This window comes from Notechis scutatus, chromosome 1, assembly GCF_049901735.1.
Source record: "Notechis scutatus isolate UNSWTSFEM ecotype Mainland chromosome 1, rNotScu1.2, whole genome shotgun sequence".
Lineage (NCBI taxonomy): Eukaryota > Metazoa > Chordata > Lepidosauria > Squamata > Elapidae > Notechis > Notechis scutatus.
The window spans coordinates 216,285,322-216,300,486 of record NC_142009.1 but is presented as its reverse complement, the minus strand read 5'-3'; the positions used below and the strand labels follow the sequence as shown (position 1 = coordinate 216,300,486).

Genomic DNA, 15,165 nt, shown 5'->3' with positions numbered 1-15,165 from the left:
AAAAGAACCTTGAAAACTGACATAGATTGTCCCTCTTCCCACGTATATTAAAGGGAATCAAGGCAAGGCAATCTTAAGTGCTTTCCTTCCCCACCTCCTTTTGCTTATCTGGGCTAAGTTGAGGTTTATATGAATTCCTTCCGCAGGGTCATCTCCAAATTACTTTATGGAACACAATAATATAAACTTCCCTAAGTGAACTGGGAAAAAGGCTGGATTTAAGTAAAATAAAATTAATATACTGACTAAATAAAAAGTCTTAGGGATAATCTACACTGCCACAAAAGTTACATGTGCTTTGATTTAAGCTTGAGTTGGTTTTGTCTGCTTGCATTAGGAGTGGTGGATGAAAACTAGCAAAGAAACAGTCGCGCCCAGAACAACAAAAGCACAAGCTCTATTCATTATTTTCTTGGTTGATAAATTTCTATCACAGTTCCAATTCAACAACAAAGCACTAAAACAAGAAACATTAGACTTGTTCGTTCTTCACATCACCTGTGCTATTAGTTTGTTAATATTAAATCTTATCTTGTGTGCAGTAACTCATCATTTGGTTAAAATGGTTCAAATATAGATGTTCCTTTGACACAGAAACAGTATTCCGTAATTGTATTACCGTAATAATACTGAATACTGAAGTAAATTCATATTTGGCAAAATTTTGGCAGCATGGAGGGCCTTTAACTGAGGCACAATACAGACACATGATAGTCTGGTTTAATGTCCCATTCAAGAGCCAGTTTACTATGAAAGGCATATGGACCAGGGAGAAACTAAAAAGAAACCCCCTCCCCCTTTTTGCATAGTTTTAGGAATGGGAATCAGACAGGAAGGAATTGGAATTTTGACATAAACAGAATCGGAATAGTACTACCTAAGGCCTCTTAAGAACAGTTCTGAGTCTAGGGTCAACTTACTTACCTTGCACTAAGACGCTGCAAATGCATTCTGATTTTCCTGCAGTATTCTCAGCTATGCATTTGTACTGGCCCTCATCCTCAGGAAAGGCCTTGTCAATGGTCAGGGAGCACAATGAGCCTAAAGGAAAGCAAGAGAAAGTCACAGAAGTGTAATGAATTAAATTAAAAAGAACTCTACTCAATGAAGAATTGATGACCAAAATCATAATCTAACCATAGTTTCCAACATGAGAGTATGCCAAAAGGTTGGTCTTACTTTTGATTCAGTGAAATCTAAATTACATGGAAATAGGTTTTCAGAAATTAATAATGGTGCTATGATTAAGACATCCAAAATTTTAATTCCTGCCTTTATCTCTTTTCCAGTGCAATTTCAAGTCAAACAACTTGGGTTTAAAACTATAGATGTTCAGTCAGAACACAGAAAAATATAAACAATTCAAATAATATCCTTTGCTCTGGTTGGAATTATAGCACCCAGAAATTCCAAATAACATGACTGTTGACCATGAAACTATTCCTATAGATTTTGCTTCCTTCAATTTGATCAAGTTTTTGGTTTTGGAAATCACTGTGTTTTCCCCAGTGTTCCAAAACCTAATAGCCTTCAGATTTGTGGGAGCATTTCTCAACATTAACTAGGTTCTTAGGATTGCTAGGAATTATAGGTTAAGAAAATCTGGAGGTCCATATGTTTTGCATCCCTACTCTAGAAAATTCATGTGAACAATATTGTCATTATGTCATACTATATATACTTTGTATATATATTATAAAAAGTATATTATATATACTTTGATAAAAAAAATCCACTATTACCACCATCACCACTCAATCTAGTTCAGAAATTAAGAGTCAAATCAATTCTGATTTCTCACTACATTACAAAATACCAATTTCTCTCTCTCTTCAAAAGTCAGAGCAGAGGATGTTCACTTTAGAATTAAAAATATCTGATGTTCCAAGCTTTAATCATGTACAAGTGTTTTTCTTAAAGTACTTCAAGTAAATGTACAAACAAAAAGCAAAGCTAGCTATGTTTACTAAGGACACAACATTTTCCAAAAAGTCTGTGACCTACACAATTGCTTCATTCCCTGGGCTGGGAGAACATATGTCTGTCAATGAAACATTTGGTATTTCCTCCACAAAAGCCCTTTGTTGACCTCCAGAGATGAGATTCTTTTCTCATAGTTCTGAGAAAACTCTGTCTGGTGACTCCAGTATGGAATTCTGAATTTCTTGGCACCTTACAAAATAAAATCCCAAGAGAGAACAACAGCATTGCTGCAAAAGCTGATCTATCCCTTCCCTGATCTGTTTATATAGCTGTCGACTAACTAATAGTGTGTTATGAAAGTTATACGTCTAAAATGAGCACTGCAATATTTTGAAGCAGCAACTTCAGTGCATTAGGCACAACATGGTCAAAATGTTTATAGCTGGGATTTTAACAGAACATGTTTCCCAATGCTGTGGGAAGGATCCAATCTTTCATAGAATTTATAGCATAGGCTATAGATTCAAACTCTCTTAAGACACTCTTGAGTTTTGGACTTATTTGAAGGTGATGTTTAGTTTAACTGAAATAATGCAAACTTGGAAAAAGATTTCCAGTTCTTGTCAGCTTGATAGTAGGGTTGTCTTCAAAACAAATATGCAAACCATCAAAACAGGGTAGCTCTTGTGTTTTACTTTCCTATCGTGGTCAGCAAAACATGTTCCCTCTTCCAGCTGTAATAACTCCTGCTATGTACCTCAAGAAATATAAAAAAAATATTGGGATGGTGAAATCTGAAAAAACAATCAAGGCTGAGGCATACAAGTAACCAAAGTTGGGAATTTAAGTTCAGCTATCTTTTCACATTATGCATTCCTGCCGAAGTATGCTACCTTATTTTACCTCCTACTAATAGTAAGTATCTGATATACTAGTTTTACAATACCCATTTTGTATTCTGCAAAAACACATTAACGTATTAAGGCCACCACAATATACTGTTCCATGAATTAATAAAGAACAATATTTTTCACAAATAAGGTTCCAGGTCTGGACCCTAAATATGGTTGAGTTTTCAAAAGTCAAATGTTCCTTCTGCCATTTCTTTCTTGGCTTTTGATGGTGTTTTCAGTGGATAAAGCATCAGAGTTCTACTTGTTACAAAAGACTGGTTATAAAACTAAAGAAAAAGGAGCAGCAAATGAGCACTCTCATTTTGTACATTATTGATGCACTGAGACACAGTTCCCTATTCTCCAAATTACAATTTGGTCATCTTAGTAGAAGTGTAGCTTATTTGTTCTGTATACTGATTTCTGCTATAACATTGGAATCAGCTGCGATGTCTCTTTTTCCACAAGGACTATTCCCAGATCTACTCACCCACAGATTATGGGAAGGAGCTCTAAAGAAACTTTTATGCTTTTTTTTTGTTGCTAATTCTAAAATACTTCAGATGAAGGACAGAAACATCTGTTCAGTAAAACTAGAAACATCAAAGAATTTAGAAAATTATGGTCCCAGCTGGTCAGGAACCAGAGCTACCCTAATTCCCACTAAGAAAGCATCTGGCAATGCAAGCAAAATTCTGAGAATGGGCAATTCATCATTACATGTGATATCCAGTGTTTCTAAAAAAAAAAAAATGAGTTTCCAAATGTGTTTAAAAAAAAATCTTACTATTAAGATTCATTTGCTCTTTTACAGTAAGTGCTAGGGTAAAATTGATGCATAAATGCAGAACAAAATTCTACATGCTATTTTTAAAGCTACTAGCCATTTCTTGTATATGTTGTACAGAATATATAAATATACAGAACACCAAGTTCACACATCTAACAGTTTCTGTAAGAGACTATCAGCATTGGAAATACAAGTAGTGTACTGGAACAGATACATACTGGGATTATTCCACACACACACTCCTTCAAAAAAGCAAGGCAATGCAGGAATATTCCCAGATCATTTTTGAATAAGAAACATCTCTCAGGTAATCTTTAAAGCTACTAAATGGTATGACTAATTTACTTTTATTTCTTTAAAAGATTTGTAAGACTGCCCATCTTAAAACACAACTTTGGATGGCTCGTGACAATAAAAACCATAATACACAAATAAAACCATAATATACAACAAAAATCCCAGATATTCCCTTGAGATGCCCCAACAGCCAATCCAAAACACTTTCTCTGTACCCCTGCCTTTTACCTGGGTAAAAAGCTAAGTCTGGATGATCTTCTGGAAGGTTAAGAGAGAGGAGGCCTGCCAGATCACCAGGGGGAGGATATTCCAAAAGGTAGAGGCAGCCACGCACAAAAAAGGCACAATTCTGAGGTCCCACTTAATGGGAACATTTCAGGAAAGGGACTGGAGCATGCCTATCCTATCAATCTGCTAGAACAGGCAGACACTCTCAGAAAAGTTTAATAATCATGGCAGAATAGAAATTATAATTCTAATTCATTTTCCCCAGAAATCATTCTGCAGTTACTGATTACTAGAACAATTATGTATAGAAGACATCTGGCTAAGGAAAGACTGGCATATGAAAATTGATAGCAAAACCTTTGACTTATAATTTTTCTTAAAGAAATTGGCATTATTATTGGAATTGGATCAAATAATGTGGGTAAGTAGTATGGGCTCTGCTATAAATTGAATATTTTACTTAGTTAATAGAATATCTTCTTTTATAGATAAAGATAAGCTTTTTCCATTTTAGGCTTCCAGATAAATTGGCAAAGCAGAATCCATGACGTTTCCACAAAGCTTCCCCTAAACAGGCGAAATGAACAGAGCTGTGTCATATTTTGCAGCCTATATTCCAGAAATGCTCTAATTTATTCAACATGTAAATTCTCTCAACTAAAAATTAAGGTAACAAGCCCAAACCAAAGGAGCACAATAGCATTTCTTTTTTAACCTTCTCTATTCTATTTGTCACTCCAATCTGAAAACCCTGAGGGTCTTATGTAATCCTGAATACAGGAGTAAGTTAAAAATAGTAATAACTAGGGGAAAAAAATGACTAATACCTGTAACAACTTCTTACACTTCAGGCATTTTTCCCCAAATGTCCTCCAGAAGAGCTGTATTTTTCAGTTATTGACAACTTAATAGAGAATAGTTTGAATGTTGCAGGGAGATTATTCCAGTTGAGTGGGGGACACCTTTGAGAACACTCAACAATGAAGATGGCATTCCTCTAATGGCAGATGTCACTAGATAAGAACATTCCACTTAAGAAGAGGCAGCCTCAGAAGTACCCATGCCTTAAGTCATGAAGGGCTATAAAGAAGAAAGAACCTTGAACTGAACCTAGAAGCTATCTAGCAGCCAATGCACACCAATAACAGTATGACCTTTGCACACTGTACTAGTTGCAGTTTCTGAGCGGTCCGCTCTATACAGTACAAATTGCAATAATCCACAGATGAGCATGAGTAACTATCAGGCAAAACTTCATGCCATGTAAATAGCTGCAACTGGCCATGTAATTGTGCAAAAAGCTTTTGGATGAGGCCTCCAACTGATTGTTCTAGCACAGGGGTGGGCAAACTTTTTGGCTCGGGGGCCGCATTGACTTTTAAAATTTGACAGGCGGGCCGGGTCAGCACAAGATTTTTTGGGAATCGCCCCCCCTTCCCCCCTCTTCTCCTCCTTTCCCTCCCCTCGGAGGCCCCCTGAGTCAGCAGTTACTACCGCCGGCACGGCTCCATGAGGCTCCAGTCCCGCGTTGCCTCGGGAAGGGAAAGGCAAAAAGGAAGAGCCGCGGCGGTGCTTTGCAATGGGAGCAGCGGCACCGGAGGCTCAGGCTCAGCGGCTCCTGGTTTTGCCTTTTCCTTCCCAAGGCAACGCGGGACTGGAGCCGCGCCAGCAGTAGCAACTCCTGACAGCCCCAGCCGGACACCTGAGCGGAGCCTGGGGCGGAACTGCCTGTTGCTGCTGCCGGAGCACCGCCGGGTCGCCTCCTCCAAGCAGGGCTTCCCCTCTGCCACGCGGCTCGGGGCCAGGCGCGAGCACCCGCGAGTTAAAAGGAAGCCGAAAGTTGCTGGGAAGTTGCTCGGGTGCTGGGAGCAGGCTTTTAAAGTGCTGCCCGAGCAAAGTTTAAGCAGCCCGCCCACCTGCCGGGCGGAACCCTTCCTGCTCCTCGGCGGGAAGACGCTCCAGCCTGCAAACTTTGCCTTTGCAAAGTTTAAGCCTGGAAGCCCCAGAAAAAAAAGGGGGATTGGTGGGGACTCACCTTCGGAGAGGTCGCACTCGAAGGTGATTTCGAACTCCCAGCCGAGGCCTTTGCAAAGTTCTTTTCTTTCCTACCCCGAGAGCGCTCTGCACTGTTTTGCAGTTTTGGGGGCCACGCAGCACAGGGCAATATGCCACGCCCAGTGATTTTTTTTCAGGGACGGGCCGGATTGGACAGACCAACGGGCCGGATGTGGCCCGCGGGCCGTAGTTTGCCCACCCCTGTTCTAGCAGTAAGTATGAGTCCAAGAGATCTCAAGTCAACTCTGTCTAGGGTGAACATATCCCTATGCAGAACAAAACTGAGGCTAAAACCAGAATCTGTTAGCTTCAAATCCACAGGCAATCCATCTTGCTTGGATTGGGCCAAAGTCTATTTCCCCCTTAGCAGCTTTCAGGCACCAAGACTTTCACTGTACCTATGATATGAAACAACATTGATGATATCTCATCCAAAGACCTTTCTCAGTGGCTTTGTGTATGTTAAGCTGAAAGAGGAGAAGGGGTATGCATTGCAGCACCCATAACCAAGTACCAAAGGGTTTAATCTACCCCCCTTTCAGAAACATCAGAAGTAAGGCTGCTGCAACACAGCACTGTTTTTAACCTCTTGCAACTGTTTCTCACAAGGCTACAATGGTTGATGGTAGTGAACACGACCTGATAAGAATAGAATAAGATGATGAAAGAACTGGACAGACAACTTTGAACAACTATAGTAATGACTGTACTGAAAAATATGCATTTCTTTGAATATTAGTCATTGAGAAGAAGTACTTTTCCAATAAATTTAACTCATTTTGTGACATCTAAACAGGACTACTTGCTCTTTTCCTCTCCTTCCCTATTCCATAATGTCTTCCTTGGTCTTCATTTCTATCTAGTTCTGCTCCCCCACTTACTGTTTAGATCTTCTTTTAGGGTGGCTACCTTGTTACTTTAACTCATTTCTACCATGCTTTCTACTGCTGGAAGATAAGGAGGGGAACTCTATGTGTGTGTATGAGAGAGAGGTTTGTTATGTGAGATAGAAAGGCTGCCAAATACAGCTGGTAGAATCAGACAACCATACAGGATACTATATTTTACAGATAATTTTAATCAATTACTATTAACAACATCTATCCATACCTACTCTTAAGAGGACAAGCATAGTAAAATAATTACTATCTGATGTTTTATCAATCTTGTTTTAAACATAGGTTTGTTTTTTTTTAAAAAAAACAAACCTCTGCAGAACTGTCTAATCAAACTACATATAAAATTGGACTAATTACCGGAAAGCAATATTAAAAATGAAAGCAAGTGTGTGATAATGTTACAGCAAACAGTATGCCTGAAGCTTAATTCTCATTATTCTCTTTCTGCTATGGATAACGCATTAGCAATTCAAAAAGAGCTTTTGTAGAAATTAAATCCATTAAGGTAAGTTAGTTCCAAGTAACATTAATTCATCCTCTCCCTGCTGCGCCAGACTTTTCAATAGTTGAGATCAGTATTAAATGCAAAACTTATTGAGAGTTGCTACAGATAGATTGACAGAATAGTTATATAACATTTGAGTGTATAGGAAATCCTCAACTTATGACTGGTGGTTTATATTTGGAGTTACAATGGCCTCAAAGCAGGTACTTTACATCTCATAAAGCACTTTTGTCCATCATAAATGTTGTGGGCTCCTCCTGCAGTCATGTGATTGCATTTCGGGTACTTGTCTTGCTCTCTTTTTTGCTGATTTCCGGCAAAAGAAAAGAAAGGAAAAGACTAATTCTGAAAAATGTTTTTGCTTAATGACCATGGTGATTCGATTAACAATCACAGCAAAAATGTTGAAAAAATGAATCTGATTAGGTGGGTGCCTTATGACCCCAATGACTTACAATTGGATTTCCAGTCCCAATTGTGGTCATAAATCAAGGACTACTTGTAATTTTTTCCCTCCTATACCAAATCTGATGGGATGGAAATAACAGATGTTGGTTTACTTGCACTACTCTACCAGATTCAAATTCCGACAATTCTGTATAGGAACTGGGAAGCAGTCCTATCATGGGCAGCCACTGTTAATCAGTAATGAGCTGGCTGGATCAATGCTCAGAATCAGAAATTTCCTATGTAGTTCATGAAATTACCACCCAGTCCATCCCTTACCATCTTGTTCCATGTTCCTTATTTTTCTTATCATTAGCTAAAGTACAGGGTTATCTGACTATTGATTTTTATAAGCTGCCTTTGTCAGCCTTGGAAGCCATTTTTTACTTGGAAGTTTTGAGGCTGCCCTATTCAGTGCCTGGGAATTTGGGAGGGGGAAATTAATAGTGAGGTAGAAGATTAAACACAACATTATTCTTTCTCAGAGATTCAAGGACATGTTGCCCTGCACCTGGAAGGGAGTGACTTGGAACGAAGATTTGATTGGGCCATGCGATGGACTGATGGATTGCAGGGGATGGATCTTTGATTTTCTTTTGGAAAGGGAAAACCTGGAACTCTCAGATTCAGGTTTTCCCAGATGTGCCAATATGACAACTCTAATAAAATGGAACTTTGAGGAAATGTTTGTCTCAGAGTTTATTGGTTTGGAGTTGGTTAGTTGGAATGCTGACAGCCTTTTTTGGCTAAAGAATGGGGTAAAAATTGTAGAATTATGAATACACTGCTCAGCATTTAATCAGGATTCCTTATTCTATGACTGATGTCTTAAAGTTACTAAATTATATTTTTTGCTTCGGGCACAGTACTTATTTAAACTACAAAGGTCATCTAAGTAGAAACTAATGCTTTTTGTACTCCGATCTGTAACGGAGCAAAAATTAGAGTAGCAAAGCCAAATGAATAACTGGGATAAGAAAAAAATTATAGTGAGAATATATTTTAAGAGATAAATATAGTTATTAAAACAAACTCAATCATTGCTTTTTAAATATCCACACATGCATATGGTAAGTAAATAGTTAAAACCAGTGAAAGAATGATGACTTCCTAACTTGGTCAAATAAATATTTTACTGCTTTTTTCTAGTGCTGCTATTGCATGAAGTGAATCCCAATTCATCCTAAGCAAATTTATAGTTTCTAAGAATAACATAGATGAAACAGTGGACAATGGTGTTATATAGATTGCATCAAATGTACAAAATTATGACAACCCCTGCATACTTAAAACCAAGAGGAATGGCTCTAAATTGAAGTATTATTTAAGGAATAATTGATCTAGATCTCATTTGCTCTCCCTATACTATACATTCAAAATATTCAAAAGTTGCCTTTTATTAAGGGACTTATTAAATAGGTCATTGGGGGGTGGGGGTAATGAGCATAAGTTTCTATACCTGCAATCAATTTGTTTTTTTGTGTGTGTCGTACAGGTCACCTTCAAGAAGCGAGGGGAGCCGAATGTCAACACACAAAACATTTTCCATACACATTTTATAGTTGTCAACAGAAAGAAGTGGGGTGGAGTTTCAAAGAGCAGGCAGCAGTGTGGAATCGAAAGTACATTCCATTCATATTTTTTTCAGAGACTGATTAGATGACTGAAGCTTCCGCCGCGTAAAAATCTAATTGGAGAGCATGATTGATGACTCTTGGCTATCGACATGTTTCATTGGAGAATATGAATTATGATACACCCAAAGGGGTGGGGGGGAAAGTAGAGTCAAGGGTGACAGTGAATTACATGTCTCAGAGTCAGCTACGTCCAGGTCATGCTGACCTGTTGACTTCCAGTAAATCCTTTGAAGTTTTGGGAGTGTGGCTCAAGACTCATGATTTAATTGGGGTAACTACCAGAATCCTGACAGAGGGATTAATATATTGATGATAATATATAGAGAAAAATAAATCAGGATCTCTTTACTCTAGAGCTACGTACTGATATTTTATTTAAATCAGATTAGCAGAAGATATATTCTTCAGAAATTTGAGCAGGAGAAATTTAACTTAGTTTATAATGACAGGAAACAATGTTTTAATAAAAAAATTAAATTGCTATTAATAGAAATTGATTAGCTGAAAGTTTAAGAGTATGGGATTATATCCCTCACTGGATAGATTCTCTGTTCTTCATAGGAATTAAAATTAATGTTAACTGTAAAATTAATTAATTGCTTCAAAGTACATATGCAAGAACAGGTAAAGGACACATGTAAAAATCTAGTTATAAAAATTAATTTAGTCATTATTTTAAGTTTAAGTTTATTTATTTTTAAAGAATATCAAGCTTTTAGGACTAACAAATCAGGATTTTCAAAACCAAGCTGTCGTAAACCAGTATGGAAATTCAAGTTAGACAAATCTGTTCACAGTATATTTTTATGTATGTCATAAACAATGCCCCTGAAATGCAGGGCAGAACAACACAAATAGCAATCATTAACATTTATTTATTTCCACATCAGTTTTCAGGAATGGCAGTACCTCAAATCCCACTGCCATATGTATGTCAGTCAGGTGCAATTCACTGACTGATTGTCTAGGCAATAGATTCACTTTCAATCATTGAAGCCTTCAAGCACTGCAATGCAATTGCAAACCAGGAGAAAATTTCCTCCACCCTCTTTGATTGGACTCTTCTGGGTTCTGCTACATCTGTATTTTAATTTTAGGAAGATTGGGTGTTTAAGATGCTGGAATCCATTATTTCTATCAATTTTTCTGCATTGTTTTTTGTAATATATTCAAAGGTTCCTTGAAAGATAGCCTAGAAGTATCATAGCCAACGGCTTGATAATTTGGTGCAGACACTGAATGAAGCAATATAGGTACAGAGCTGCCTAGAAAAAAACAAGGCCTAGTCCTTCCTATATCTTTGACTTCACTTATATGATAAAATAACCCAAGGGAGGGCCAATTGGGGGTATAGTAGTTGTTAAAGGCTCCAGGATAGAAAGTAAGAGACTGAATTCTAGTCCTCTTCCATTGCTAGGAATCAAAATTGACTTGAAGACATGTTTGGGAGCATAAAAATAAGAGAGCCAAGGACAATGATATTTTTAGAGATCTGTTATCACCAAACCATGCATAGATGAATGAGAACTAGCTTATTGCTATATGCCCTTTAGATACTCTCTGCCTCCTGTTAACTAACAGAAACACAAGTACAGTGAAATGTTTAAATCAACACAGTGGTCTAAGTAGTCTTGAAGATTCATACCCTCTAAAGGCCCCACCTCTGCTTTGGCTGTAGCTCCATTTCTCCTCGTCATTGTCAAGGTTTCTGCCTATGTGCTTGTTCACCTGTGCTATTGGTACAGAATGGACGGGCCCATGAGTGGCACTAACAGTGGTACACAGGAGGATGAATCAAAGCCAGTGCTGTTCATTTGACTACAACTTCTCTGACAACCAGCTAACTGTGATGATAGTGGGAGGACAGAGACCCATGGAAAAAGGAACCATCCCCTCTTGATCTTACTTTTCCCCAAAATTACTCTAATCATTAAGCTGGAACTGTGGCTAATATGGAGAATCTGTGATTCTCCAATGATATTGAAGTATAATTCCCAGCAACCAGCATACCCAATGTTGAGGAATGACAAAAGTGTTATTAACTCAGCAACAAATATAGTGCAACATGGTCCTGGGAAGAAAAAGCTATCTTCAAAACCATGTATGTATTTTTGATTTTTGTTAAAATAGTGATTATTACAATTTATCCCTTATACCTTTATTTGCCACAAGCTCACAATATCAGTAGTGAGTGACAATTTTAAATGTCGATTGCAGAATTCAAGTAAGATATAAGATAAACCTTATAAAATATATTGTTATTAGTTCATGGCTTATCACTTCAAGTATTTCAGTATATTATATCTCTTTTATGCTCCAATGCCTTTTGAGGCAATATACAATCATTTCTCTCCCCCCATCTTCCAAGATATAAACAAAGCCTTTATACTACTTTCTTTCAGTTGATCATGTTATGTAAAGACCAGAAAAAGAGCAACATATAGTTAAACAAAAAAAGTGAAGAGAACACAAGACAAATAAATACAACTAGAATTATTTTACATCATGAGCATTCACTTTCATCTTAAAATGTATGTAAAATGTATATGTAAAAGGGGGTCTTAATTCAGCCTCCTTCAACCTGGGCCTTTCAAATGGTTGGGACTATAACTTCCAAAATTCCCAACCACCATGCTCTTTAGCAATCCCGGGATTTCCCCAATAGACCAAGTAAAGATTAGTCTAATATTTGGCAAAGAATGTTCTGACTTCTGAAGTTAGAACTTGGTTAGATAACTTTTACATTATAATTTAATCTTTAGGTTTGAAGAAATTAGCATATGCTTATTGTTTAAGTATTATTGACTTCTCATATCCTTGTAGAATAGTAGAAGCTAAATTATAAATAATATCAGTGTAAATTAATATTTAACTAGAGCAAATTGGGAATTAATTTTCCTATATTTTGTTTCATTCTGGATTAAAGAACATGTTTAAACAATATAAATCCCAAAGCAATTAGTTGCTGCTGTTTCAATTTCAACACAAAGCAAAATTTTCGTTTAATATGGTAATTATGCCAGGATTTAGATACCAAAAATGAAAAGAGTCAATTGCTATGAAGGAGTTCCTCACCTGAAGTTTATATTTATATAAAACATAAATCTGAATTTACACGCACTGTTGTAATACAAATTTGCCTGATGTTTCTTAAGTTGAAGAAAACGTTTTAAAAAGACTATTTTTTGCTCCTTGCAGAAAATCAAAATCCTGACAAATTTTGAATCAATTAAAGGGATAGAAGTAAACAAAATTAGAGTGAGATATCATAGTTAAAAATAATGAAATCAAAGAAGTAGGCTGTAACCAGCAGCATGCAATGGGGTTTCCTTGCTGTTTACATCAATTTACCTTCTTGGGAGAGAACAATAAACTTTGATGATTTGATGACTTTGCCGTCCAGAGTCCAGATGATAGTAGCAAGTGGATCTGAGGATACCTGACATTGCAAGACCAGTTTTTCACCTTCTACTACTTTGGTATCCTGTAGCTTTTCAGTAAAGGATGGTGCTATTCCCTCAGGCTCTATTTTGTTATCTTTTCCTTTATCTTCAGTTATCCGTCCATCTACTTCTGGTGGGTAGTCACCTTTGCAATTACTGTCATTCTTATTCTCTTTCTCCCTTGATTTAACATGTGACATTTCAGAGCTGGAGTTAGTAACTTGGTTTTCATTCTTGATGCTAGCATTCTGTATTTTATGCCTAGAGCTGGTATCCTGGGACTCCAAAACAGTGCTGGTCTCTGGCAGTTTCGAAGTAGCATTGACAGCGTCCAACTTCTTGGATGTCACAGGATTTTTAGAGGTGATGCTGATATCTGGCACTTTATTGGTGGCACTAGATTTCTGCACTTCAGAGTTGGCATTCACATTCTGGACTTGAGTCCCAGGGCCACCATTTTCAGTTGGTGTTTTTTTCTTTGCAGCAAGCACAGATCTAAAATCTGGGGTGCTTGGCTTTGAACCTGCTGCCTTGTCTGGTAAGGAAGGTTTGGGAGTGCCCTTTTTTGCCAATACTCCACGAAAGTCTACCTGTTGTGGAGCATGGACCTTCCTTTCTTCTTCTGACAAGGTTTTCGGCTTGACCTGCCGTTGCAGGGTACCACGGAAGTCCATTTGTTTGGCTGGGATATCCTTCAACTCCTCCTCAGAAAAAGTTTTGGTGTTAACTTTCTTTGCCAAAATGTCCCGGAAGTCAATCTGCTCAGCCTCCTGTTGCCTTAGCTTCTCCTCTGTGCTCTCTCGGGTTTCTACTCGTCTTTTAAGCACTCCACGGACACTTTCCTGCTCTTCCTCAACTTGCTGGCCTTCCCCAGTATTCCTCTTGAAGGAGCCACTGATGTTTCTGAATGTCAGTGCATCCTCTCCACAATCAGCCTCTTGTCGTACTTTCTGCCTCCCACTGTAAGCAGAGAAGAGTTTGAGAGGGAGAGAGGAAGGGGCGGGAAAAGAGAAAGAGGGGGAGCAAAGAGCTGGTTTAATGAATTCAGGAATCACCCCCTCAGAGAAAGGACAAAATATGTTTATAGAAGGGAAGGCTGATTAGAGGAATAGTTTATTGCATCAATGATGACTTCAGGAACCATATAAGGGAACTAAATTTTTTAAAAAGTGCTCCACATTGTCAGCTGTATGATAAAAACAGCTTGTTGGGTCACATTTGGGGATTAGATTGAACAGCAGCCAACCCAAGTCTACAAGGAAAGAGAGTTAGCTGAGCAAAAAATAAAACCCACCCACATAAGTCCCTGGGAACTGTACTCACTTTTTTTGCGTTCCTTCTTTGGAAAATGAATTTTCTCCCAGCGTCAAAGATACCTGACAGTTGCATTCTCCAACTGGGTTTCTGAAAAAGTACAACAAAGTGAGACTCAGCCAAAAAAAATTTTTTTTCTCTCTGTTAGATAGTACACAGAAGAGATCAATCCTGCAGTATGCTGATTTCTTTTTGTTCCCCAGCCAAGCATTCCAGTAGTAGATAGTTACTTCATCATTGGCCAGAAAGAAACATTATTCCTCATTCCACCCACTCCAAACTTTTCTCCTAAAAATAAAGCCACAGGTGGAAATCAGAAGAGAATATACCTCTAAACAAGTAACTTGAAGAAAATTAGCCGAAGGGGTTGGGTGGGAAGGAAAAGAGCCGCTTTACAGCATCTACACTCTTTCTAATTCTTGTCCCAGTCTTTGTTTATACAAGACCAAGCTTTCAACTTTCCTTGCACTGAGACATTAAAAATAGGGTCTCCTTTCCCTGCTCCTCCTTTTCCCTCCCCCATCAAACAGTATAATCAACCCTCACAGATTGTTTCAGCCTGTGCATGTTTATATTTAAAAATAATAATAAAAGTGTCACCATATATGGTGCTGAGCCCTTATTCTTCCTTTTGCAGAGGAATGCCAGAGATGCCTGCAGAAAATGACTCCCATTAAAGTCATTAAAATACTTTCCCCTCTTCCCGCCCGCCCTCAGTACCATGTTATGCTTCA

At 38.0% G+C, this 15,165-nt stretch overlaps 1 protein-coding gene across 7 annotated transcripts in view; it reads right to left on the bottom strand.

Moving 5' to 3' along the window:
- Positions 1–15,165, bottom strand: part of MYLK (myosin light chain kinase) — a 197,074-nt gene that overhangs the window by 64,103 nt on the left and 117,806 nt on the right. For 6 of the 7 annotated variants that reach the window (XM_087950208.1, XM_087950207.1, XM_087950213.1 and 3 more), the window contains exons 15-17: positions 14,441–14,521; positions 13,026–14,077; positions 925–1,041 (exon numbers count right to left, since the gene is read on the bottom strand). In XM_087950208.1, coding sequence (XP_087806334.1) covers positions 925–1,041; positions 13,026–14,077; positions 14,441–14,521 — 1,250 coding nt within the window. Of the gene's footprint in view, positions 1–924; positions 1,042–13,025; positions 14,078–14,440; positions 14,522–14,760; positions 14,976–15,165 lie in introns of those variants that run through there. The other variant, XM_087950214.1, reaches the window with a different exon arrangement.